Source organism: Centropristis striata, chromosome 15, assembly GCF_030273125.1.
Source record: "Centropristis striata isolate RG_2023a ecotype Rhode Island chromosome 15, C.striata_1.0, whole genome shotgun sequence".
NCBI classification, from domain to species: Eukaryota; Metazoa; Chordata; class Actinopteri; order Perciformes; family Serranidae; genus Centropristis; species Centropristis striata.
The window spans coordinates 21741768-21766453 of record NC_081531.1 but is presented as its reverse complement, the minus strand read 5'-3'; the positions used below and the strand labels follow the sequence as shown (position 1 = coordinate 21766453).

The 24686-nt window shown below is 38.5% G+C and overlaps 1 protein-coding gene across 3 annotated transcripts in view; it reads left to right on the top strand.

Annotated features, from left to right (window-relative positions):
- The first annotated feature begins 5191 nt into the window (after nt 1-5191).
- The window catches only part of acsl6 (acyl-CoA synthetase long chain family member 6), a 42416-nt gene continuing 22921 nt past the window's right edge, over nt 5192-24686 (top strand). Inside the window, exons 1-4 of one of the 3 annotated variants that reach the window (XM_059351175.1) lie at nt 5192-5211; nt 5407-5503; nt 19815-20035; nt 23119-23233. In XM_059351175.1, coding sequence (XP_059207158.1) covers nt 19832-20035; nt 23119-23233 — 319 coding nt within the window. In that variant the 5' untranslated portion in view covers nt 5192-5211; nt 5407-5503; nt 19815-19831. Of the gene's footprint in view, nt 5212-5406; nt 5504-5945; nt 6760-19814; nt 20036-23118; nt 23234-24686 lie in introns of those variants that run through there. The other 2 variants (XM_059351174.1, XM_059351173.1) reach the window with 2 other exon arrangements.

Here is a 24686-nt window from a genome sequence, read left to right as displayed (position 1 = left end):
TGGAAAGTGTGGACCCTACATAAAGCATTACTGATGTAAAAGACAAAATGCAATAAAATGAGAAAAGAAAAATCAGGTCTCTAAAATATCAAGGCATTTTTTTCCCATGAGTCCATAACCCGAATCAGAATCCACTTTATTGGCCAAGTGTGCTCTTACTTACAAGGAAACTGACTCAGGTTTTCAGTAGCTTCTATTCCCTGTATATATCACTCGAAACCAAAAAGAGGGAAATACACACAGAAAAAAGAACAACAACAAGGAGACATTGCTACTTAGTATAGTAACACTTAACTGTAATAATACTATGATGGGAGAGGGGGCTATTTAACACGATTCCAAGAGCATTTACTAAACTGTACCCTCACTGCTCCCTAAGCTTTATTTGTGACTCTGGTGGTGAGAAAGGCCAAGGTCAAGGAGAGTGAAAAAGTGTAAAACATTACAACATGTTACACAAATTTTGCTTAAGATTTGTAGACATGGGTTAACATGTGGAGTTTCCACAAACGACACAAACAGCCCTCAGGCCAGTCACACATTAATTACATCATCTCTGCATGCTGCAGGTTTCACTCAAACTGACAAGACTACATGCAGTTTTGCCTGAGTGTTTTTGAAGTTTGGCACCCCCATCAGGCCAATAAGGGTACTGTTTGTTTTAGCCACAACACAGTGACAAGCTGCACCATACCCTGAGTGGTTTTGGCAGAGATGGTGCTGTTGAGGTGAAATGTTCTACCTAAAATGTATTTCTTCAGCAAATAGCAACTAAGGGGCAGTGTTGTGCACAAGTAAAAGTATTAACATCACAAAGCTACAGCTGTAGAGGAGCTACAGGCTTTTTAGTAAGAGTTCACCAGGTTTTGTCTTTATCAATGCATTATTACTAAGCTATGTTTAGTTGTTTGAAGCTTATCTTTTTTAGTCTGATTGTAGTTGAGTATAACTATGCATTAGCAGGAAACCCAAGGAAAGTAGTACAAATACCACACATTTTTACTCAACTACATTACTTTCTTGCCATCACAATCATAAAAAAAACAGTAACTCAGTTTCCTTTGCCATTTTCTCCTCAACAACAAGGTTTTAGTTTGATCATAGGATTTGAAATAACTTTTAACTGAAATAACTTTTAATTGAAATAATAATATAACACCTTACATGAGAATAACAATAATATCAATGATAATAATTGTATTTTTGTGTTTTTAACATTCATATTTCATATTTGATTCTATCTGGGCCTTTTTGTTTGCTGTTATTTTTTTGTTGTTGTTAATGTTGCCGTTGTTGTTGCTACTGCTGCTGTTTTGGACCGATAAGTGTATTATCTTTTTCTTCTTTTATAGGAAAAGAGCAAATTTGTTAAAGTTGTTTTAATTGTCAAAGAACAACATAGGATTTGGAGGAAGCAAGGAAAGTAAGAAACGAAGTGGGAACTTGCTGGCCTTCCAGCTTCAGTCTTCCGTTTTTACCTCTCATCCTTCAAAGTTTGGTATTTATCTCGGCCTTTTCTTTCATCTGTGGCCCCTTTTCTTAAATCAATCAGACTTTATTTGTACAGCACTTTTCATACAAGAGAAATGTAACAGAAATGCAGAAATGTATGCTTCACATAAAAAAAGGAGAAAATAATAATAATAAAAATAATAAAACATAGAAACAAGCAAACACCCTCTGCTCATCCCCAACCCTCCAAAGCACAAATTGAGATATTGCCATCTCAACGTCGAGCAGTGAGGAAACACTGGAGGCAGGTTAGAAATTAATTAGATAAAGTAAATAAAAAATTACGTAAGGTAAGATAAAATAAAAAAAACAAAAGTAAATAATAACAACAATAAAAAGTTAAAAAAAATAAATTAATTAAAAAAGTATAGCATGAGAATATATTTATATATATATATATATATATATATATATATATACATATAATGGAGTGATAAATACTATCAAATAAAGAAATAAAGAAATAAAAGAGAGGATGTAACACTAAGATGCATGGAGCACAAAAATATTTTTAAATGTTTCAAGTAAAAGCCAAATTAAAAAGATAAGTCTTAAGTTTGCTCTTAAAAATATGAACAGTCTCTGATACCCTCAGGTCTTCAGGGAGGCTGTTCCACAAACGTGGACCACAGTGAGAAAATGATGCCTCACCGTGGGTTTTTGTTCTAACTTTTGGCATTATTAAAAGGCCACTCCCAGAAGACCTGAGGGTCGTCGAGGGTTCATATATAAAAGTAAATCAGATAAATAGACTGGACTAAGACCATTAAGAGATTTATAAACCAGTAAAAGAATCTTAAAATCGTTTTTTTTTTTTTGTTTAAAATTGTTGTCCTTCAACTGCTTATCAAATGTTGTGCCGTACACTAAATGAAACTAAGGTCACCTTACGTGGAGACCTCACATTTGTTTGGTGCATTACAAGATATGAAGTTAATTCTCTGAGTTTACTCACCATAAAAAACACAGTTAACGCTGAGTGAACCCTGTGTTGAAGCAGAAACAAGGAGATGGCAGTAAAATATATCTTTGAGGGTCTCAGGGTCAAAATGATGATTTTCTAATTCTTATCTTTAGTGCAGTCAAATCTATGGTAGGCAGACAGACCCATACAATCTATACATGTTCATTCCTAACGTGGTCATACCAATATAATAAGTATCTTTGCAGTCTGTTTTTGTCCACACATCTAGTTGTAAAAGACCTCTTAGTAACCCACTCATAAGGTTAAATGTATTAGCTTACATCCCCTTTGCTTTGTGCCACTATTGTAACATAACTGTATGCTTTTGGCTATTTTTAGCCATGCAAATGGTAGGTTAAAGTCATGCTGACCCTGGAGATTAAAATGTCAGTTTTTCTGTTGGTCTGTACAACTGTACAATAGAATGTGATGCAAGTCTGTACAGAGTATCATGGCACACCAAGGCCAGATGGTGATATCCTGAGTATTGCTCAAGTACCACCGTGAGGCTTGCAGTTGTGTGGTTAACAAGAAAAACGTTTTCTTCTCTCACCGTAGCGCTAGCGTTAGCTGATTGCATCATTCTGGCTCCAGATCTGTTCTGCGCATGTATCGGTTGCAAAAAGAACGATATGGTGTCAGAAAAAATACCAAATTCAAGGCTTCACAGCAGCAGTGCAGAAATCAATAAGTGACATCATGGTGGCTACTGGACATGGACATCTACTATTAGTTTACAGTCTAAGGTTAGCACCTGTGGTGGGAAAATGTGGACGATTAATTTTAAAATAAATTAAGTAACTTCTAGTGACAATCTACAGTATGGGAAGGAAATGACTAAACTATGTAATTGGAAAATTATATTATAAGAGAGTTATGTTTGTTGGAAAGGACACACATGTTGGAAGGCACAGAACTTTGGCCTTAGCTTTAGCATATCCTCTGTGTAGTTAACAGAGGGAGAGATAACCATTTTAAGGAGCCAAAAGTATGCATGAGAAGCAGGTAGTTGGAGTGGCATAAGGACACAAGATCGGAAAAAATGTAGATGATTCAAAGTTGGTGTCCTGTGTCTTTGTGTCCTCTCAGGTATCACACCCAGGAGTATTGACTGCCATGGTAGACATGTACAGACCTCTGTTTGTAATGTCAGGTGATTGTATAGATCCAGATAGTGGGTGGCTTGGGTGAGTCTCAGACAACTGAACTCTGGAGAGGAACCTCTAGAGAGAGCTTTACCCGGCAATACAGCCACAGCGTGCACAGTTCAGCTGGTCTCTCAGGCATTGGCAGTAAACCAAAGAATACGTAGAGGAGGAAAATTCGTCATAAATTAGATGGAATAATCTGTAATCAAACATAACTCACAAAGTCTGGAGATGACACCATGTGTAGAGGGCACCATCTGGACAAAGATTATAAAACAGACACCTATTCTCTACTAAGGTATGTTGATCTTGAGACAACTCCTTTTTTTTGTACACTGCTTTTGATGCCATTAAATCAATGTGGAATGAAGACAGCTTAATCCTATTTGCTTTTCTTGAGTCTGTCGTGCCCAACTTGGGCAAATTATCTCAGTGTTATAGTTTTTAATTTATAGGTTTTATTGGTCGACAAGTACCCTGCCCAAAGTAGAGGAAACTGGTCCTGACACTCAACCACAACATACGACTACCTCGCAGAGATGAAGTTCTAGCAGATTTCAGTCTAAAGACTATCTCTTTGCATGCATAGGCCTGTAGTTTTATTTCTCAAAAATTGACTCCTCGTACACATGCTCATGATGTCATCGCTGTCAATGTCCGTGGCTGTCAATCATTTTATTAGCAGTTTTCATCAGCTAATCATGTCTATCCGATAGCAGAGCGACACACACTGTTAGCCTGTCATCTTGCTGCTGCCTCTTTTCTCTCTTCCCTCACCTTTAGTATATTCATGCTGTTGTTATGTGCACCCCTCCACCTCCCCATCACTGCCCAGTCCTTACAGATTCCTCAATTTATTAATCCACCAGTCCCTGCAGGATCTCAAGCCACTACTAGGGGTGCAGCACTAAATTCTGGACCCTGCATATTCTCTACTGGTTCACCCCGCATTCACAGCTTTGCATTCTAGTATCTTTGTGAGCCCTCCTCACATGACTTCATGGGGAATTTATAAATTACAGATTACAAATCTTCCTGTAGAGTCTAAGTGTCAAAGACTTTCTGTCAGGACTTAATCACAACATATCATTTGTTGTAATAAGCTTCACTTTCTGTTCTGTAGAGTTTTGTTGTAATGCAACATCAATGGACTGATACCTTTCAGTTGTGAAATTTCATCTACTCTTCATGTTGTAAAAAAAAAGTCATATTAAATAATTAGAAATGTATGTTATTTACTTGTAAAATATAACAATTTACAAGACAGTGACAATTAACGCTGTTTTATGTAAGAAGAAATATTACATTTTGACCTTGAAACATTAGGAATTCTTCATTTATGATTATTCTGTGAAAGGAGGGGAAGTTAATCTCTGTATTTTTCCCTTGTGAACTTTAACCTAAACCTAAAATTTCTGTGGTAATATGGTAACATTTAAGAATCGTATTTGTAAATTTTACACACAGAGTGTTTTTTTATACCATCTAGTGTGTACTTTGATCACATTGCGAAATAAATAAACTGTGTGATCAGAGCTTGCCCATTAGCTGCATTCATTCTCCTGCAGTCCTGCTGGCCGATCACAGGTAATTAGGTTAAGATTTACAAACTACATAAGAAAAGAAAAGAATAAATAAAGAAAAAAGGACTAAAATTTCCCTCCTTCTCCTTGTATATCTGTTTGACCATTTCTCCCTCCTCCATCAATATACATGTTGACTATCTGTCTCAGTGCACCGGATCATTCTTTGCTCTCTGGCGTGTGTGTTTCTTCTCTGCAGCGGGATCAGGGAGGAAAAGAATAAGAACAAGAAGGTGGCGGATGGCACTGCTTCCAGTGACAGATTAGAGGTCCTGAGGAGTGACCCATTTAATAAGGTCAGTCACATGACAGCAGCACAATAAGACAGTAAGCATGTTGGTCACTACTGGACACACTTAAAAAGGAGTTTTGTGGTAAATAAACTGGCAGACTGAGTCAGTGAATTAATAGCCTGGAAATCAAATATTCACATAAATCTATTGTTTCACTCAAAATAGAGCATACAGGGTATAAGATAGGCGACTCGTCACTCATAATGCAATTTTTCTTTTATTAAAATATACGAAGTGGATAAAATTGTGTGTTATTGGATAAAAGTCAGTGCAGAACAAAAATAATTTGATGCATTCATGTCCCAATCTGAAGGTGCTAACAGGATGGCAAATGTAATCACTTTAAATGTAACCACTGTGTCCCAATTGACTCCTCAACACACCAAATAATACATTTCTATATATTTAAAAATGAGATCGCATGTAATTCTGTTATTTTCGTCCTCTCATCCCTGCTGTTACTCACTCACCGCCTCTCTGTCAGCCATTCTCAAGGTTACTTTAGTTCATTGGGAGTGTCTTATTGTACCACGTGATCCTGATGCAAAGTTACTCCATGTCAAAGCTGCGCTCAGCTGCAGGGATAGGGTGATGTGCCGTGGGACAAAATAACACAGCTTCTTTTAAAATCAGACTAAATATGTAATGTTTAAAAATATACACGAAAATACGCAGATAGCCTACAGGTTTTATTTACAAAAAACATTTAAAACTCATTTAAAAAGCCTATTTTTTAAAGGATAGCAATTAAAGGCTCGAATCCATAGCATGGCTATTAGAAACAATTTGACAGAATATTATTATTATTCAATAATAAATATTAAAACTAAATGAAGGTTTTGTTCATACGCATGCATATAGAATAGACATTTCATCCCCAGTAACCTTGGCGTCGATCGCATCTTCCTTCCGACCCATAAGCCCTTTCATTTCAGCAGGGGTGTCTGCCATTGCGCAGCAGCCAACTAGGTGAAGGTGGAAAGATCCACCAGGAGGAAGGATGCTTCAATAGGCTAGGGTTTGTTTCTTCAGTGCGCTCCACATTTAAAAACCCACTGGACGCCATCTCCTGCCCAGCTCCCCCACTGTGGTCTGCCTCAGATATATTGTTGCCCCCCCTCCTTAATCTCCCAGATTGTCGGCGACTTGCTGCAGTCGATGCTGCAGTTCTGAGCCGCTCCTGCACCGGCACAGCTGACTCAATGAGAAAGACATGCTCGCATTCGTTTTGGTCTCTGGGTCGCTCTGGATTATATTAGGTGAGTTTTTAATACATCTTGGTGTTCTTTTTAAATTATTTTTTATGCTTTATAATCCTATAGCCGGTGTTATTATAGGCGATGCACCTGTCTCGCGGGGCTGAGGCGCATTGTGTGTAATTCACTGCCGGCTTTTTCATCCAGCAAAGGCTGCTCTATTTATTTTCCTTTTCACTTCATCGAGTATTTAACCAGACTCTACTGCTGCAATTCCCTGCATTGCAATGACGCCGATGACATTTTACATTTTAATCTCAGACAACACGTGTATAAAGAAATACCTCAATGCCAACGTGTAGCCTAACATCTCGGTTTTAGCAGGTTTCAACGACAGTGCCTGGATGTATTCTCCATTAGAGAATGCAACGTGCAGGGGTGTTTCCAGGTTGCCTTTACCTTTAATCAGGTACTGTGAGGTGGACAGGCTGCCATGCGGCTAAACGTATGCGGGTCATTCTGCAGATCATCAGCGATTTAATTTCCGTGTCGTGAAGTGTGTGTTTTTGTTGGAAATGCATCCATTTAAACGACTGGGACTGTTCTCACTTTGGGCCAAACGGGATCAAACGTGTGCATTTGCTAAGGCCAGATGCTAAGGTCGTGTGACATTGTACGTGAAATCCGGACACACGTCATTACAAAAAGCCTAAAAAAACAGCCTCACTAACAACCTCCTGTTGTATCTTGTGTTTTCACCTGCAAGAGGCTGTAACAGACATCACACACCGCTTATTTTTTACTAAACACGCTGGTTTGCCAAGAAGCCGGTTGGTAAACTCAGCATTTCGTCTGTGATGTCCTCCGCCATGCCTCGGTGATGGAGGGAGGGAGGATGAAGAGGATGAGGAAGGATGACGCGCTTCAAATGGCAGCATCCGATTGGACGGAGCTGTCCAGGCGATAGGGGTGCTGAAATCCTGCGGCCTACCGGCAAAACTAGAGAGCACGGCATGCTCCGCTTTAACCACCCCCACCCCGGGTTACTGAGCGGTTTAAAGGACATGAAAACCATCCAGAGGCACAGTCGTTGACCCATAGTCGTCTGTATTAAGCGTGAGGAGATTTTTTGTAAAAGATATAGTCCCTTTCAAGCTGTGTTAGACAGTGTAACAGACCAGATAAGAGGCGTTCTACGGCACAATAGCGGAGGGTTATTGCTTCTTTGCAATGTGTCATAAGAAACCGTGTAAATGCTGAGTGGAGGATTTTTTAATGGATCGTGACAGAAGGCTACAACGAGGCGAAGTTTTAGCGAAATATCCCTAGGTATGTATGTATGTATTCCTACGCCAAAGAGTTTAGGTCCTCAGCAGCAGCTGCACTGCATGGTTGCTAAGTGACGAACAGCCAGTAACAGTTGGGATTTTGGTTGATGCATTAATATTAAAATCTGCTGTTACAGGGTTGCATGTGTTGTATATTTAATAACCGAGCAGCCAATCAGAATCGAGGCCCAAAGTTGTTTAAAGCAGACTGAATTGTCTGGCTGAAAATATATACACAGTGAGGCTGAAAGGGGCCCCTTGGGGAGATTCATGACACCTTTAACCTGTCAGCGCATCCCAACATCCTGCTGCGCCTCAATATAAATAATTCAATTTAATCACCATCTAGTGCAGCCAGACACAGCCTGTAAACCTATTCTTTTTCCCTCCTCAATATTTGATTAAAGGGATGGCAGTGGGGTTGCACCACCCTTTGGCAGGAATCAACCAATGATATTTTACTATTTTAGGATGGTTGCTCCTCTGCTTGAGATATCTCAAGGACCAGGTTCGTTTCTTTTCCTCCGCTTAGTAATATGCTTAAATTCAGCGGATTGTCTCATCTGATCAGAGGTCATAGTCAGAGAGGAATAGTGTAGTGTCTAAATATGACATTGTGCCTTGTTGTCATTCAAACAACTGGATGGTATCAAATTAGAGATTGTAAGAAGACGAAGAGGGAAGGGAGTCAGAGCGATTGTGAAAATGTTGAAAACCTGCAAATCAAAGCAAACACCACATTTTGATTCAATAAATGTTGAGTGTTCCCTGCTATGTGATAAATGTCTTTGATGTGCAGGAGTTATGTGTGAGGAGTTAAGAGACAAAGTGCAATGTACAAATTCCTGTATCTTCACGTCTGACAAGTGTTTTTTTATTCTAACTTCAATCACATGTCAAGGTAGTGATTTTAAGATGCCATATGCATTACTCTAAAGTCTCAATCCTGGTGTAATCAATAATATCAGCCAGCCTGGATGCTCTCAGATCCACATGGCAGCTTTCCCTCTGAGTGGTGTATTGCTGTTTCAGCATCAGTGTATCCTCTTCCTCATATTGTGGGATGCTGGGCAGTAACGGCTCACACAAAAGTGCTGAATCAGGCCTCTATGCCTATCACATGCTCAAGTAGTTCTCTTATAAATTAGCCTTCTGAGTAATGAACAATGTTGTCCCGATTTGATTTGTGCTATTTGTCCTCTTTTCAGATGGAAAATATTGATTGGTTTGCCATAGGGAACCCCTCAAGGAGCCTTTTTTTTGTCTTAAAGTTTGATTTCAGAAATGGAAGCAGTAGTATGTCACTGTTATCCTGATGGATGTCAGCCTTTTTGACTCCTATCTGTTATAATGAAGCCACATGACATGATACACTTGCACACTGATGAACAATGTAAACCCAAATAGAAGATTAATAGGTCAAAATAAAGATTTCCCCATAGATTACATCCTGAACTTGACTTGTGGGCCATTAGGGGTCCCAGTCCCCCAGGTTGAGATCCTCAGGCCTACCTTTACTCTCTCTTTGAAAGTCAAATCAAACTGCAAGCAGCTTTATTCTGTGTTGGTTTGTGTAATTTGTTTAAATGTGCAAATATTAACCGTGGAAGCAGAAGTGTATATTTGCATGTGTACCTACTTGTGTATGTGTATTGTGTGCCATTATGTCTATTTACTGACAGAGAAGAGGCATGCTGCATGTACAGGAAGAGAGAGAGAGAGAGAGAGAGAGAGAGAGAGAGAGAGAGAGAGAGAGAGAGAGAGAGAGAAGAGAGAGAGAGAGAGAGAGAGAGAGAGAGAGAAAGAGAGAGAGAGAGAGAGAAAGAGAGAGAGAGAGAGAGAGAGTGGTTGAGGGAGGGAGGGAGTGATGGGTGGGTGTGGTGAGAGAGAGCGCAGCGTCTGTCGAGCTGAGGGTGGTGTGATACGGAGGCCAGCCAGGCCCAAACTAGGCCAAAACAAATCGCGCTGCCTTCCTCTTGCTTGCCTCAGCTTAATCTGGCTGGTGGCAATGGGAAGGTAATCACTAGTTTGCACAGGGTGATGTGATATCCGCCTGAGGCCCCTTCACACACCACATACACACACACACACACACACACACACACAGACACACATGTACATACACACAGGCATACATCACGCCTCACCGGCTGCCCGGCTGCCTCCGACGCATTTGTAAGTGCCACTGCCTAGACCACAGCTGCTTTAACCCTTCTGCAGTGAAATTACAGCTTAGATCTTATGCCTGATATGCTTTATTTAGCCTTTGCTTGCTCTGTATGTCTCTTTTTATTTTTACTTCAGTGCTGCATTTTTATTTTATAAATATATTATACTAAAATTCTCTCTTGCTGTATATAATCTGTAGTACTTTTTTTTTTCCTGCAGCGTGCATCATTCACTGATTTTATGAACAATATTTGCAATTACCTGTTGTTTTGCATATCAGTTCAGAAGCAGAAATGGCCGTTTAGCGCACACAGGATGTTACAGTGTCTGAACAATTGTACCTCAGTGACAGTGACAAGTTGTGGTTTGACTCTTGGAGGGTTGTCTTAGTAGAGGAATGGCAGAAAGAGATAAGGATGACTGGTGTAAAGTAGAGTGACTGGAGAGGATGATAAAGCATTGGTGGGGAAAAAAAGAAGTAAACGAAAGGTTTCAAAAAAGGGAAAAAATATATATATAAATAATAAGAGAAAGCCCAGTAGGATGCCTTTAAATAGAGTGCGGCCGTGGGGTTACTACTGGTCATCTGCCTCTGTGCTAATAGGCTGTAATCTCCCCACAAGGACTCTAATCATTGGTGACGGCCCTCGGATGGGCCGATGAGGCGGGACTTAAGGACCCAGGGTTTCCTCTGATTAATCCTCAGAGGTCACAGGAAGTCTAACTTGCCCATTCACAAGCCCTCCTCCCTGCATAGCTTTCAGTGCTAATGCTGCACCAAAATCTCTCTCTATGTCTTCTTCCTGCAAGTGTCCTCATGAACAGGTGACGTGAAACTATAGAGGAGGAGCTGCTGCATTAAACAAGGCTTAATGCAGCAGAGGTTCATAGCACAAAAAATCAATAATTTTACTCAAGTTGTTTAAATGGACTGAATGACCAGACTCCAACCTTTTACACATTCTCAGGGGAAGTACGATTCAGAGGCTCTTTAGATGAGCCATTTGTGGGAATGTAACACATTCAGCCAAAATCCCTTCCCAAAATACTGCCACTTCTGGAGCACATTTAGCTCATTATGTGAGTGGATACAGCTGGAAATGTTCTTTTGCTCCCTGTAATTCATGTTCAATTCAAGAGCCTCAGTTAAATCAAATCCATTGGTACAAATTTCACACCTCAGTATATCCAAGTGCATAATGAGCCTTTTGTGTGAGCTGATAAGCTTTACTGTAGGATCCACTAACTCATACTTTGTGTTGAACTCATTCACATTATAAGTTAATTCAAGCATAATCTTATAGCTGAAATATTTAACCTTTAACCAGATATTTAACCAGACATCATCTGGCATGTACAGAAAGTTTAAATGTTTATTTTTTGTACCGCAGCTGTGTATGCACAGTATGTGCACTATTTTTTTGTAATAGATAGTATAGACTTTGTATTAAGTTCCTTGAGAAAAGTTTTTGACTGTGCACATCTGTCAGTCTTTCCAAACTTTTTTAAATTTTTAATTAATCCAGTATTATCTCTTTGAACATAAATATATTGTCAGTTGAATATTGTACAGTTTTCAATTGAATGTATGTCACAAAGGATTAGTAAATTAACACTTTCCATTTTATTTGTGTTTTAGGCGGAATTCCAACTTTTTTGGAATAGCATTGGTACACAGAGCAGTTAAGCTACTGATATTTTAAAGCCATGATTCTAACTTGCACAAAACTCGGTCAGATAAAGGATCAATGAGTCGGGCAGACATATTCAACTAGTAGGGGATGTAGATGGGGATGGCAGGTTTACAAAAGGGATGAGGTGACATTCCCCCTCTAATGTAATGTCTAATGTATGTTGATTTGTCCAAACTAGACCTTGATTGATGTCATTTCAAACTTTTTCATTCATCAGTATTTCCCACATTTTTTACTCTGACTTGATTCTGTTTTATCAGATATATTGAGCTGCTTGCTGCCTTTACAGCACTCACTTAGATTTTGATGTTGGCTGACATTGAGACCGGCTTTCCATTACAGCTTGTTTCAAAACATGAGACAGATGACAGATGATGTGATTTAATATCCCAAGTAAAATATCAGTTATTTATCAACTAAGGCGTCAGCCAATAAATATAAAGAGACAACTGAAGCTATCAAACTCTTGTGTTGCTCTTGTTTGTGGTTTATCATCTAAAAGTAGCATTTTGTTGAGAAAGCTGACATTTTAATTACAGTTTTCCAAGCTTTTCCTAAACTTTGTTCAGTATATCATCAGTGGATGGAGTTTACTCAGTTTATTTTAAGTGCAAGTTTATAGCACTTTTACAATATCTTTTATTACTGCTTTATATTTGCAATCTAGGTAACATTGAAGGACTCAAACTTACCTTTGGCAAATGCATGCATCTTTTTTTTTTATGTATCTGTAGTCAGAGATGCATTCACATCAACAATCTTTCATCCTTGAGGAAGACATGAAACCTGACAATGCATTAGTTTCTACAAAGCTAAATGCTGTAAATGTAGCAGGATTTCCTCTGGGGGGACGATGAAGATGCTAGATTTTTATGGGGTGACTTCACAAATGAAACAGCGAGTTCAAGGTCACTGTTGTTGCTGACCTGCTGTTCTTCTGTCACACCAGCTGAAGCAACAATCTTTGTAGAAGGCTGCAGGGATGAACTTAAAGACCTGTTTCTGTATGTGCATGTTTGTCTGTGTGTGTGTGTTTAGGTTAGAGGGCAGGGAGTTGGACACCAAACAGCCATAGGCTGCAGTGAGAGACGGTTCAAACAGCTGAGCAAATGATCAAGTTCAACTAAGATAGTCATGCAAATTAAAGCACACAACCTATCTACCCCCCCCCTCCATTTACATCGCTGTCCAATTTCAGAGGCTGCAATAATGAGACAGTGTACTGAGGATTCACCTCAGACTCACCTTGACCGAGGGATCCACCAGCTGTTTTCCAAATAAGAGAAAAACATGATTGCATTTCTTAGAGGAGCTTCTTGATTCTGACGGCCATTTCATGCCATTTCATGGCATTTCTGATCCTGAAATGGGATCTGTGTATAGTGGAGGGCTAACCTATTCTCACAAAATTCTCACTTTAGTTTTTAACAACAAACAATTTAAATACATTGTACAGTTGAGGTTTAAGTGGGCCATTAGTGGTTGGTATTAAGGTTACAGAAAGTATATGTCACATTCTGCTCTAAACAGTTCCTGCTTTGTCTTGTTCTTCTGTTGTAAACTGTCATTTATATGATATCTATATTACTTCGTCTTTTGTATTAAATAAAAACTTAACTGAGGGTCAAACAGGAAACTGCAGGCAAAAGCAGAACAAAGCGACAGAGAGACGATGATGAGCAGTTTGATGTTTGTATCTCTCCTGGAGGCCAATTAGGTGTCTGGCAGGCTGTGAGTGTCCTGCTGCTGCCGGGCTATTTCATGGCAGGAGAATGTTAAGCACTAGCATGTCTGTACTGTATCGTTTAACCCTGCAGGCTCGGCGTGAGAGCGCATTTCTTCACAAACAGGTGCCAGGAGTGGGTGTTCAATTATGAGTCAGCAGATGTGGATTAGTTCCTGATGTCCCATCGCAGCCCATTAACTTCATAGTTTCCAAAATATGCGTTTTGCACCCACACAAATTGTTTGCAGAGATTGACAACAGATAAATAGGGTTTGTTACAAAATGTGATTCATAATATCTTCATATATTCTAAGATACTTAATAAATCAACAGGATACTTAAACTGCTTCAAAGAAGATGCTAGAACAAATAGAAGGGTTAAAATTCAACATAAAAACCGGAATCCAAAGCTTGGTTATGTGTTTGTGTGTATTCAACCACATTTATTTTGCTACAGTGGTTGTACAGCTACATGCACCATGGTGTCAGCGGGTTATGGAGTTTGTTTATATTTAGTGCCTTTTACCCTCCGCTGCCTCTCTTTTCAAACACCAACATATCTGCTGTAGCTCTGTCACCACACAGGCTGTTATCATTCACTGTTTGTACCTATACCTAAAGGAAGTAATGCTATAGAATTCTTATATAATCCACATAACCGGAGCCAGGAGGTCACTATGACCAATGTTGCCGTTAGTTGTTAGTTGGCTGTGGTAATTATGTCGCAATTTAGATGATGACGTATCAAGAGCAAGAAAGTCCGCATAGGGAGGACACCGGAGCTTGTGTTACCTGTGAGACCAAAAGTCTACATTATTACTTTAAGCTCCGTACAGTATGCATGTAAGTTAACTTGTAAATTAACTTACTTTGTGTACATGTCTACTTCAACCAAGAGATTTTTTTCTAAATATAACCAAGTACTTTTGGTGTCTGAACTTACCCCAGTAGTCAACCGTTAGCCCCTTGTTTAAAACTACAATACTTTTAAAACTTTCGGCTATCAACTGTATTCATTGTCGTTAAATACAATACGAACCATTGTAGGAGCGTACTGATACCACTGAAGCCAAGCCACATTGGACACAGTATAAAGCATGTGCATTGAGCTGCATTACACACGTCATCTAAGCAGACATTTCTTATCTATGTATTCCCACACTGACACAGAAGTTTATAGAAAATTCTTCATTGTGATATCAAAATCAATCATGCATGCGGCCAAACAACCGGACAAAGTATGTGAATAATATCATCATATCATTGTATCATCTATTATGGACAATCAGTAACTATATACCCACTCCCTTGAGGTTTAATTTTAATTACAACCAGTGCTTTGGTTATTTGGTTATACCTTTATTTATAATATCAAGCAATAGAGCAAATATCAGTGCCAAAATATGTCCCTCCTCCAGTTTTGATCAGAATCAAACAAGCTGTGTATGATAAGTCATAGTATCCTCATTGAGCCAGTCAGTGTCTCTAAGAATATCTTTAGTTTAAGAAAAAAGTGCCATTTGGTTATGGACAGTCTTCTTGGGAAATCACTTTGCCCTGGTTGTCTGCGGTCATAACATAAAGCCTTTAAAATGGATTCATTATCAGGCAAAAAATCCAACTGTGCAATGGAGATCTGCAGTTGGCAGTTGTAGAACAGGTCAGGTTACAGTCTCTGAACCAGAGAAAGTAAACATGGTGGATTGTTTTGATGTTGGTCTGTGTCTGATTGCAGGGAGGTTTGTTTGTTTTTTTGTGACACGGTTCAGCTATTCATGTCCTAATGGCACGACACCAGCATGGAAATTATCTTGTCTGTGTGTGTGGTGCTGCCTGCCTGGTGCTTTGTCATTGATCTTACTCAAATACACCAGCTGTACTGTAATATGGAACAATACAATACGAGATGTAGGATATGTAGGTACTGTAATGTGGAAAATAAAGTGTTAAAAATATGTCGATATAAAATATATATCGATATATCTTTAAATGTTATATGGAATTAGACCATATCGCATATATCGATATAGTTCAATTTTTTTTCTTTCTTGCTGCCCTTTCTGGGGTTTGTCATATTTAGTTATTTTGTAATGTTTGTTATTATTTTCTCATATAAATATATTTATTTCATAAAAAGATTGGCCTATTTTATTTCATAGGCTATTTTAAAAAATATATTTTTTTATTTAAATGTGCAGTAATGGAGCTTTATATCGGGAAATTACTTTTGGTCCATATCGCCCAGCCCTAATCTGAAGAACTCTAGATCCAGTTAATTAATGTGTTGAATGTTTTGCAGTAGTTCTGGACAGATGAATAGACTTCTGTTCTATAAGAATTTCATGGTGAACTCCCTCTAAGATCTTAAATTGTCATTTCAACAGTTTTCATATGAATTGAATAGGATTATTTTTGTTAATAAGTAAGCTTTAGAGAGCTTTTTTTTTTATGTGTATTTAGTTTGTTATGTTGTTGTTATTTCCGTCACAAGCACTTGTAAACAGAATGTGAATACGATCCGGCAAAAATGTTTTTTTTTAGAATAAGCTCAGATTTTTCTGAGCTTTCAACCAATTATGTTGCGCAGAAATTGCAATATTCTATCATATCCTATACACTAACACTTATGGGTATTTTAAAAATACCGACTCAAAGGCCCAGTGGCTCAAACAAGATGACAAACTTGATTACTCCTTTCAATCAGATCCACCCTTTCTGTTCTTTAGTTTCACAATAAAATGTAAACATATCTACTGCACAGCCATGGAAGAAGTATTCAGATCCCTTACTTAATTGAAAGTATTAATACCACACTGTGAAATTACTCCAAGTAAAAGTCCTGCATTTAAAACTTACTTAAGAAAAAGTACAAAAGTGTCAGCATCAAATATAAAAAGTATCAAAAAGTAAAAGTTCTCTTTATGCAGAATAGATACACACAGATTGTTTTATATATCCCAAATATATTATTGTATTATGATTATTGATGCATATTGCTGCTTTTTAATGTGGTTTAATTTGTCAACAGGCGTAATCATTTTAAATTGATCCTATTTTTTTATGTTAAATCTCGAGCTGAAAAGTAACTACAGCTGTCACCTAAATGCAGTTCAGTAAAAAAAGAATACAAAAGTCTAATGTCTAAAGTTACATATGTGGAAATACTGGACCTCAAAATTGTTCAGTACTTCAGTAAATGTATAAAGTTACATTCCACTGCTAACACCGTGTAACTGTTTAAACTGAAAGCAGATTCACTAAAACCATTCAGGCCCCATGGCTTATGCCAACTTACTTCAGTCAGGCTGGTAGATATCACTCTCTCATTAGGGTTCTAGTATTTGGTCTTCTGTGTTGCAACTATTAATATCTGCAGACTTTTTTGCATTTTTTTTGTTTGTGAATTCTTCTCACACCCGGATGTGTGTAAAGGCTCTTTATTTAGACTTCAGGCTAGTTTTGACGCCCCCTGTTTACAGTCTTAACACTAAGCTAGGCTAACCCTGTCCAAACTGGAGCTCCATATTTAACTCACAGACTTGACATCAAATTCCTCATTTGATGATCAAATAGTCGAAAGGTTGATAATGATTTTTTTTTTTCATGTTTTACGTCTCTAACTTTACATTTCAGATGCTCTCTTGTCAAAGTTTCTCTGTCCATTCTAAATACCTGAAGCTGTGCCAGATCGTGTTTCCAATTTGTCATGTGTAACAATAATCAAGTCTAACTATGGGACAGACTCCAGCTGCTCACAGTGGGTGACTCTGTGTACTCAACAGTGCAGAGCATTTAATTCCAGAATTAACTTTGACATTGTAGCTGCTTCAATAACCAAAAAAATGTTGTTTAATTTATAACTTTCATCCAGTGGTTTCTATTATTTACCATGCACTAAACATTACCCAGCACCCGAGCAGCTCTATAATTTCCCATCATCTTTACTGGAACTGCAGAGACAAAAGGGGGACAGCAACAGAAAAAGAGGAAATATCAGACCAATGTAGTACAAAATAAAGAGAAGCAGAGAGTCCTGTGGCATTGAAGGCACGTTACTGGTTTCAGACACACCAGAGGGTTCTGGTATGTTGGGGTTTGTCACTTACAGGTGGTTTTTGTCAGAACAGAAAATGGAGTTTCGTTTAATTAAGGGGATGCGAGCCCAAGCAGAAGTTTGGGAAAGCAGCGTCAGGGAATTCACAGTAGAGCAAATGAAGGTACTGAGCTTCTGATGTGAGTCAAAGCAGTGTAGATGAGCAACAGCTGTATTACCGTATGTGAATGTGATGTCATATGTCAGTGCTGTTTCATAAATGACAGCAGATGACTGCTGATGTGTTGCCCCTGTTCGTCTTCAGAGGTACCTACTCATATCTTTGACGTACTTTTATCTACTGGAGCTGATTTGTACAGTACAGGAAGCATCTCCGTAGTTTATGATCAACTGTAATGATAGATTTCATGATGTTTTTTTAACCTATGGTGAATGTGTTTCCTCATCCACCATAATCTACAAGCAGCATATTGTTGTTTGTTGCTTTATGAGCCATTATACAAAGTTATCACATAGTATTTTAAGGAGTGTTTTTAAAAAAGGTGTTACATTTTCTTTGTATGGCTCTGTGTGTTTTGTCAGTTTTTTCAAAAATAATTCACCATCTTGGCTGCGAGATGTGTTAGCAACGCCCAAACTGTGCATCAGCTAACACAGAAGACCCAGAGGCTGTGTAATTTCTATGGGAATTTAGGGGCTTTTGGCAATCAAAGGGAACACTGGATTTTACAGTTCCACCCTGAGTTAGTGGATATTTTACAAGGTGATTACAATACTTTGGTAACACTTTCTATGACATCCATGTCTATAGTACATTTACCATACATACAATAGCATTAAATGCATATAAAAACATGAAACACACACATTCATTCAACTCAATCTGGTCTTGTCCACTGCAATCTTTCTTGGAATTTGGCAATTTGGAATTCTTCAACTCAAAACTGACGTTTCGTGGATCATTTTTTAAACCAATATATTTAGATTTGGCTACTTTTAGGCTTGTAAACCAATGTTGAATTGCCCTTGCATAAAAACGTTTGTCAATGTCAAAAATCATGCATCTGGCTTCCTGACACTTGCTTTCACCACAGCGTAGGTTCATATGACTCTACTTCCCTTTAGTAAAGTAGTAGTGAAGAAAACGGTGATCTTCTCAAAATAAGGTGAATGAGGAAGTAAATGTTCCCACGGCCTCTGAGTCAGATATATATACCATATTAGCCTTGCTGTCTGTGGCTCTGTGCTTGTGTTTGTGTGTGTGTGTGAGGGGGACAGAGAGCAGACAGGAAGTGATTCTAATTGGCTGTGAGCTGCAGCAGTGCCCCCACGCCATACGTTCAGTCAGGTGGTGCTGTCTCTGACTCATTCCCCGAGGGAGGGAAGGAAACCCTCCAGTCAGCTCTGCAGCCAGCCTCCCCCTCGGATGAATTATGCATCTCAAAGCGTGTTTGTGTGTGTGCTGAGCCTTGATGAGCGATGTGCGTGGCGGGCATGTGTGTGGCTGTGCGTATCTGCTTTCTAGACCCGTCACTTTTTAATGTAGATTATCTATTCAGAGCTGTTTTTACAGTAAGAGTAGGAATGCGGGGGAAGACCCTCCATTTATGTTCATGTGTTTCAGGTCACGGGGGAGCAGTAAGGTCAATTTATTCATAAAACACCAGAAAAGACTCTGAGAGAGGGACCCTTTGGCTATTTGGTTTATGGCTGTCTATTGTTGTTTAAGCACACTACACCTGTACATCATGTAAACATGTCATGACATATAAGATAGAACATTCTGGATATCCAGGAGGGAACTTTGTGTTCTTCTCTCCATGAACTAACAATTCTCTGCAATTTAGAAGAAATTTCTCTCAAAGAAAATACTGCATGGGGATTGCATGTGTGATTTTCCTTCTGTCAGGTCAGGCAAATTGTAAATTTACTGCTTAGACGAATTTAGAAATCAGTCCCTGGAAGGATTTGTGTCATGTATTTTCAAGTTATTTCTATTTTGCTAGAGCAATTTATCCCAAACCTCAAAGCCACCACTATTTAAAAACTTAACCCCATTTGGCTTTCTAGGGTTATTGATTAGATATTGACTGATAATGCCAGGATGCATAAAAGCTTTTACTTAAAACGTGCCCTCTTTTCTGCAGAGCTGAGTTCCACCCTGATGGAGAAGATGCAGGCCAAGGAGATGATGAGCGGCCTGAGGTTACCGGAGATGGACGAGCTGGGGCAGTTCTTTCGCTCCCTGCCGACCTCCACGCTGGTGGGCATCGGCGCTCTGACTGCCGTGATGGCATACTGGTTGGCCACCAGACCCCGCCCCATCAAGCCTCCCTGCAGCCTGCTGCACCAGTCAGAGGAGGTGCCGGTAAGAATGAGCACAGGCACACAGACAAATGTATTAATAGATGCATGTACAAGGGCGCTGTATTAGGGTCTCATTCACAAATGCGGTGTAAAGAGGTTCACACTCATTTGCTCATTACTCATCCTTTTCAAGTGGATAACTTGCACCTCACAGTCTTATTGTTAGCCTTTTTTGGTTTTAGTCTTATTCAATTCAATTCAATTCAATTCAATTCAATTCAATTCAATTGGCTTTATTGGCATGACATAACACTGTATATATTGCCAAAGCAAGCATCAGAAAAAAAGGTAACAGTAAGGAATATTGAAAGCAATATTTACAATAAATTGTTATAATTCTATTATTCATTTGAAAAGAAAAGAAAAACTAATAACAATAAAAGAAAGCAATATTTACAATCATTGAATTACAATCAATATATCATCATACAATCTAACTGTCCCAGCAAAGAAGAAGAAAAAATAAATATAAATAAAATGATAATAAAAATATAAAAAATAAATAAAATAAATAAAAATAATAATAAAAATAAAAACAAAACAAACAAACAACAGCTGTGTTCACTCACTAAAGTCGGCTGAAACAGTCCTTCTCTTATCATCCAGCTGCCAAAATCCAGATGAGAAAAGTACTGGGTTTAATAACACTCATTAAGGCCCCGTTCACACGAGGACGCTTGCGGGTGAAAACGACAAAATATTTTATCGGAAGTGCCTTTCGTTTAGACGGTGACGGCGTTTTGGGGGCTTAAAGACGCAAAAATCTGAAACCACCCTTCAAAGTGGAAAACTTAAATACGCTCCGCCGTATCGTGTCCGTCTACACTGACAAGACGCAAAACTCTGCTCAGATCTGCTCACGTCACGTATGTGTTTACGTCACATACATGCTCCAGTACAGGAAAATAAACAAATGTGGGATTATTTCCATGCATCGGACCTTCAAGCTGCTCTGGCAGCTCTAATAAACTTACAGGAGTCTTTCCACCAAATGTACAGCATATGTAGAGATAGTATTAGTGAACAGAGAAGGATCTGTAATTACCTCTATCACATTCTGGATGCAGCAATTCGTCGGAGGCGAGCCAGACGGCTGTGAACGAGACCTGGGAGATCTAGTGATGGTGGAGAACTTTGTGGAAGGAGAAGCTGATGAAAATGTGTGGCGTGAAAACTTCTGCATGCCCAAAGATGCTCTTATCGCTTTAAGTGATGCCGCCTGGCTGCATACAATCGAATTTCACACACTTTTGCGTCACCGTGTGCACGCAGATTTCCTCCCGAAAATGCTTGTCTAAAGGAGGAATAAAAAGTGAAGACGCGACGCCACTTTTGCGTCTTCTGTTCGGACCGTCCTCGTGTGAACGGGGCCTTAGGTCACCTTCAATTACTATTATACACTCACAGCAATGTGCTTTATAAGCAGGATGGAGTGCTTTGTGTTTTGTTTTTTCCTCTGGGTTTTACCTGTCAGGTTACATATGCGCTGCCCTAACCATCTAAAACAGCAGAGCTTGTGGGACAACAGCTTGAAAGGAAGAGGGGCTGACACTACCCCAACCCTCTGCATATAAGTAAAACATATGTGCATGTATTTTTTTTTTGTACTTTGATTTAAGGGATACAGGATATCAATCACAAATATGGCAGTAATGGACAGTTTAGTAAAGATTGAAATATAATAAGACCTGTTTTCAGTTAAACTCAATCTAGTTTTACATAGGGGTTTGTTATTAATAAAGCAATTTACATAACGTTTTAATACTTTAATATTGAAAAAGATGTGACTTCATTGACCTCTGACCTCCATTTCTAAAGGAAAACCTTTGGCCTTGACACACATAAACACAAGAGAATTCCAAATATAAATCTCAGATACATACAACTCTGACCTCTGACCTCAGTAATGCTAAGCCAGCAGTTATGCTTATCCTGTTTTGTGTGTGCTTTTTAATCATTACTCATCAGTGATAATAATTATTATTATATGGTAACATTTTCTTTACCTATGTATATCTTTATATATATATATTATTTATATATTATAAATGTTTACATCAAAGTTTCATAATGGTGCTTCCCAGTGAAACACTTGTAGACCACATACCACAGAGGCTCAGTCCTCATAAGCAGGCAGCCTGGGTTAGAGTTCGCCGCGGACCCCTTTCCTGAATGTCTTCCTCTCTGTCTCCCCCTTTCACTATGTACAGTCATGGAAAAAAATATTAGACAACAATGGTTCAATATTTTTTTTCCATAACTGTATCTCTGACTGTCAAATAAAGGCCAAAAATAAATAAATACTCAGACTGCCCCTATTAAATAACATTGCTTTGTTTGTCCAAAAGGTTGTTTTTAAATCGCCCAGAAGCTGTGGATGCTAGATTCTTTTCCACACCTTCCTGCTTTACCTAACCCATCACACGCCCTGTATTTTACATACACACACCACAGCCCCATGCCTACTAACCGACAGGTGAGGCTTATAGCATGTGTAGTAAATGTGAAACCCCTTGAGGGTTTGAGGGTTTATGTTCTTGGGAAGCTGAGGTGTTTCCATGAAAAGACAGATTGAGATGACTGTGTGTCTGACAAGCACGTACATGCATGCAAAGACAAACAGGCACACTCGTGATTTTCATTTCATGCCAGGCTCCTTAATCTTTTCAACCGAAATGACTCATTTGCAAAAATAGGTGTCTGCTTCATCTGTTCTTTGTCTTTATGTGAGTGAACTCTAATCACCCAGAATGCATCAGCAATGTACGAACCAGGGAATGAAACAAAGTAACACGGCAGCTCAGTTTTTTTATATGCATTTATGAGCTAACAAAAGAGATGGATTATCATTTGGAGAACAAGAAAAACAATTTTCTTCTCACTGTCCCTCAGGATTTTTTATATATCTGTATTACACCGTTTTCATGATGGAGAAGAATTTGATCTGCTTTGGGTTTGTCTGTTGTTGTTGTTGGCAGATTTAGTTTTCTAATTTCAATACTGACACCCTCAGTGTTTAGAGAAAAGAGTGGAAAATGATACATGGGTTTTCACTTTTTCTTTGTTTCTTTCTTTTTCCAACAGAATGAAGATGGAGGCCGCAGGTCTATGATGGGTGACAGCTCCAAGCTGCTGACTCATTACCATGATGATGCCAGGACCATGTACGAGGTCTTCCAGAGAGGCCTTCACATATCTGGTGGGTAGGATGTGAGGGGGCAAAATAAGCTCTTTTAAAGTTTAGACAAATGAACATACAGATGTTCATACTATATTTCATATAGAGAGCTGAGAGTGATTCTTTCATATTTTTTTTTCTTTCTTTCATACAAAAAACACAATAGTTGGGTTTTCTCTCCATAATAACTTTGTTTTCAGAGACAATCCTCTGTTAATTGTGGTTTCATTTTCATTGTGATATGTTTTGATGAGATTACTTAATAGAGTTTTACTTTATCTGTCAAGAATAAATCACATTGTCACAATCATTCCAACTTTATGAATGACCATTTAATATAAATATCTATACTGCAGAATTAAAAACTGAGAATAAAAATGTATTTTTTTGTATTGACTGTCCTGGCCAACATAGATAGAAAAAGAGATAGTATGTACAGAGAGGTTAGAATACAATCAAACATATGTAATTAAAAAAAAATATGTAAAATTTATCAAATTCTACCTGTCAAAATACCTTCAGAGCAAATATGGAAACACCAAGACGTGTCCACCTCTGTTTCGAAAATCACATTTGTTACCCCCATACTTTTCTATATATTTTGGATTTTCTCACTGAAATCTTTTCAAACAGTGTTTTTTTTTTGCTGTCTAGCTTTTGTGCACATTGCCATTAAAATGGCAATGTGCACAAAATTTGATAGTCAACTACATTAAAAGATTTACATTTAGCTCTTAGAGAAAACCTTAGTATTAGCTTCTACTTTTTTGAAAAAGGTGGCGCGCACACACACACACACACACACACTTTGATATTGCACTTTTTTGCTTGTAGACAGTATAAAAAGGCCTACATTTTATTCTTGAGGTACTTTTAATCCTGTGGTTGCCAAGGTGATGGTCATTGTTGCTAACGGTAACAGCGTCAAGGCTCAGAGCCAGGGAGTGTAAGTGACTAAGTGACTGAATCACGATACAGATTTTCCTGCCTATTGGCACTCCAACCACACCTGAGATCTTCTCCAGATGTGACTGCCTTACTGTTGTTCATAACAATTTTCCTCACCGTTAATAACCAGAAGACATCCTATAACTATAAGTCAGGTTTTTGCTTACTGCTTATTTGCTGTTGCTTTGAGAGTAATCAATGGAATTAAGCTTTAAAACGGCATTAACTGATTTCTATGGCAAACTTGTCTCCACATGATAAATGCAAGTCTCAGTCTTCTTATAGTTCTGGTTCTGTTCACCAGCTAGTAACCAACCGTGTCTGTGTGCTGTTTGGTGCACAGTGAGTTTTAAAGAGTTTTCACTGAACATATCATAAGAGCTCTAAAACAGTGGGCTAGACAGCTAAACATTAAATTGTATACATAAAAAAAAAGTTTTCGGATGCTTTAAATGGCTGTTTTAGTCTATATGGTTTGTTTTTATGATACCAGGACTGTTCAGATTGTGGTCAGCCAATCACAGAA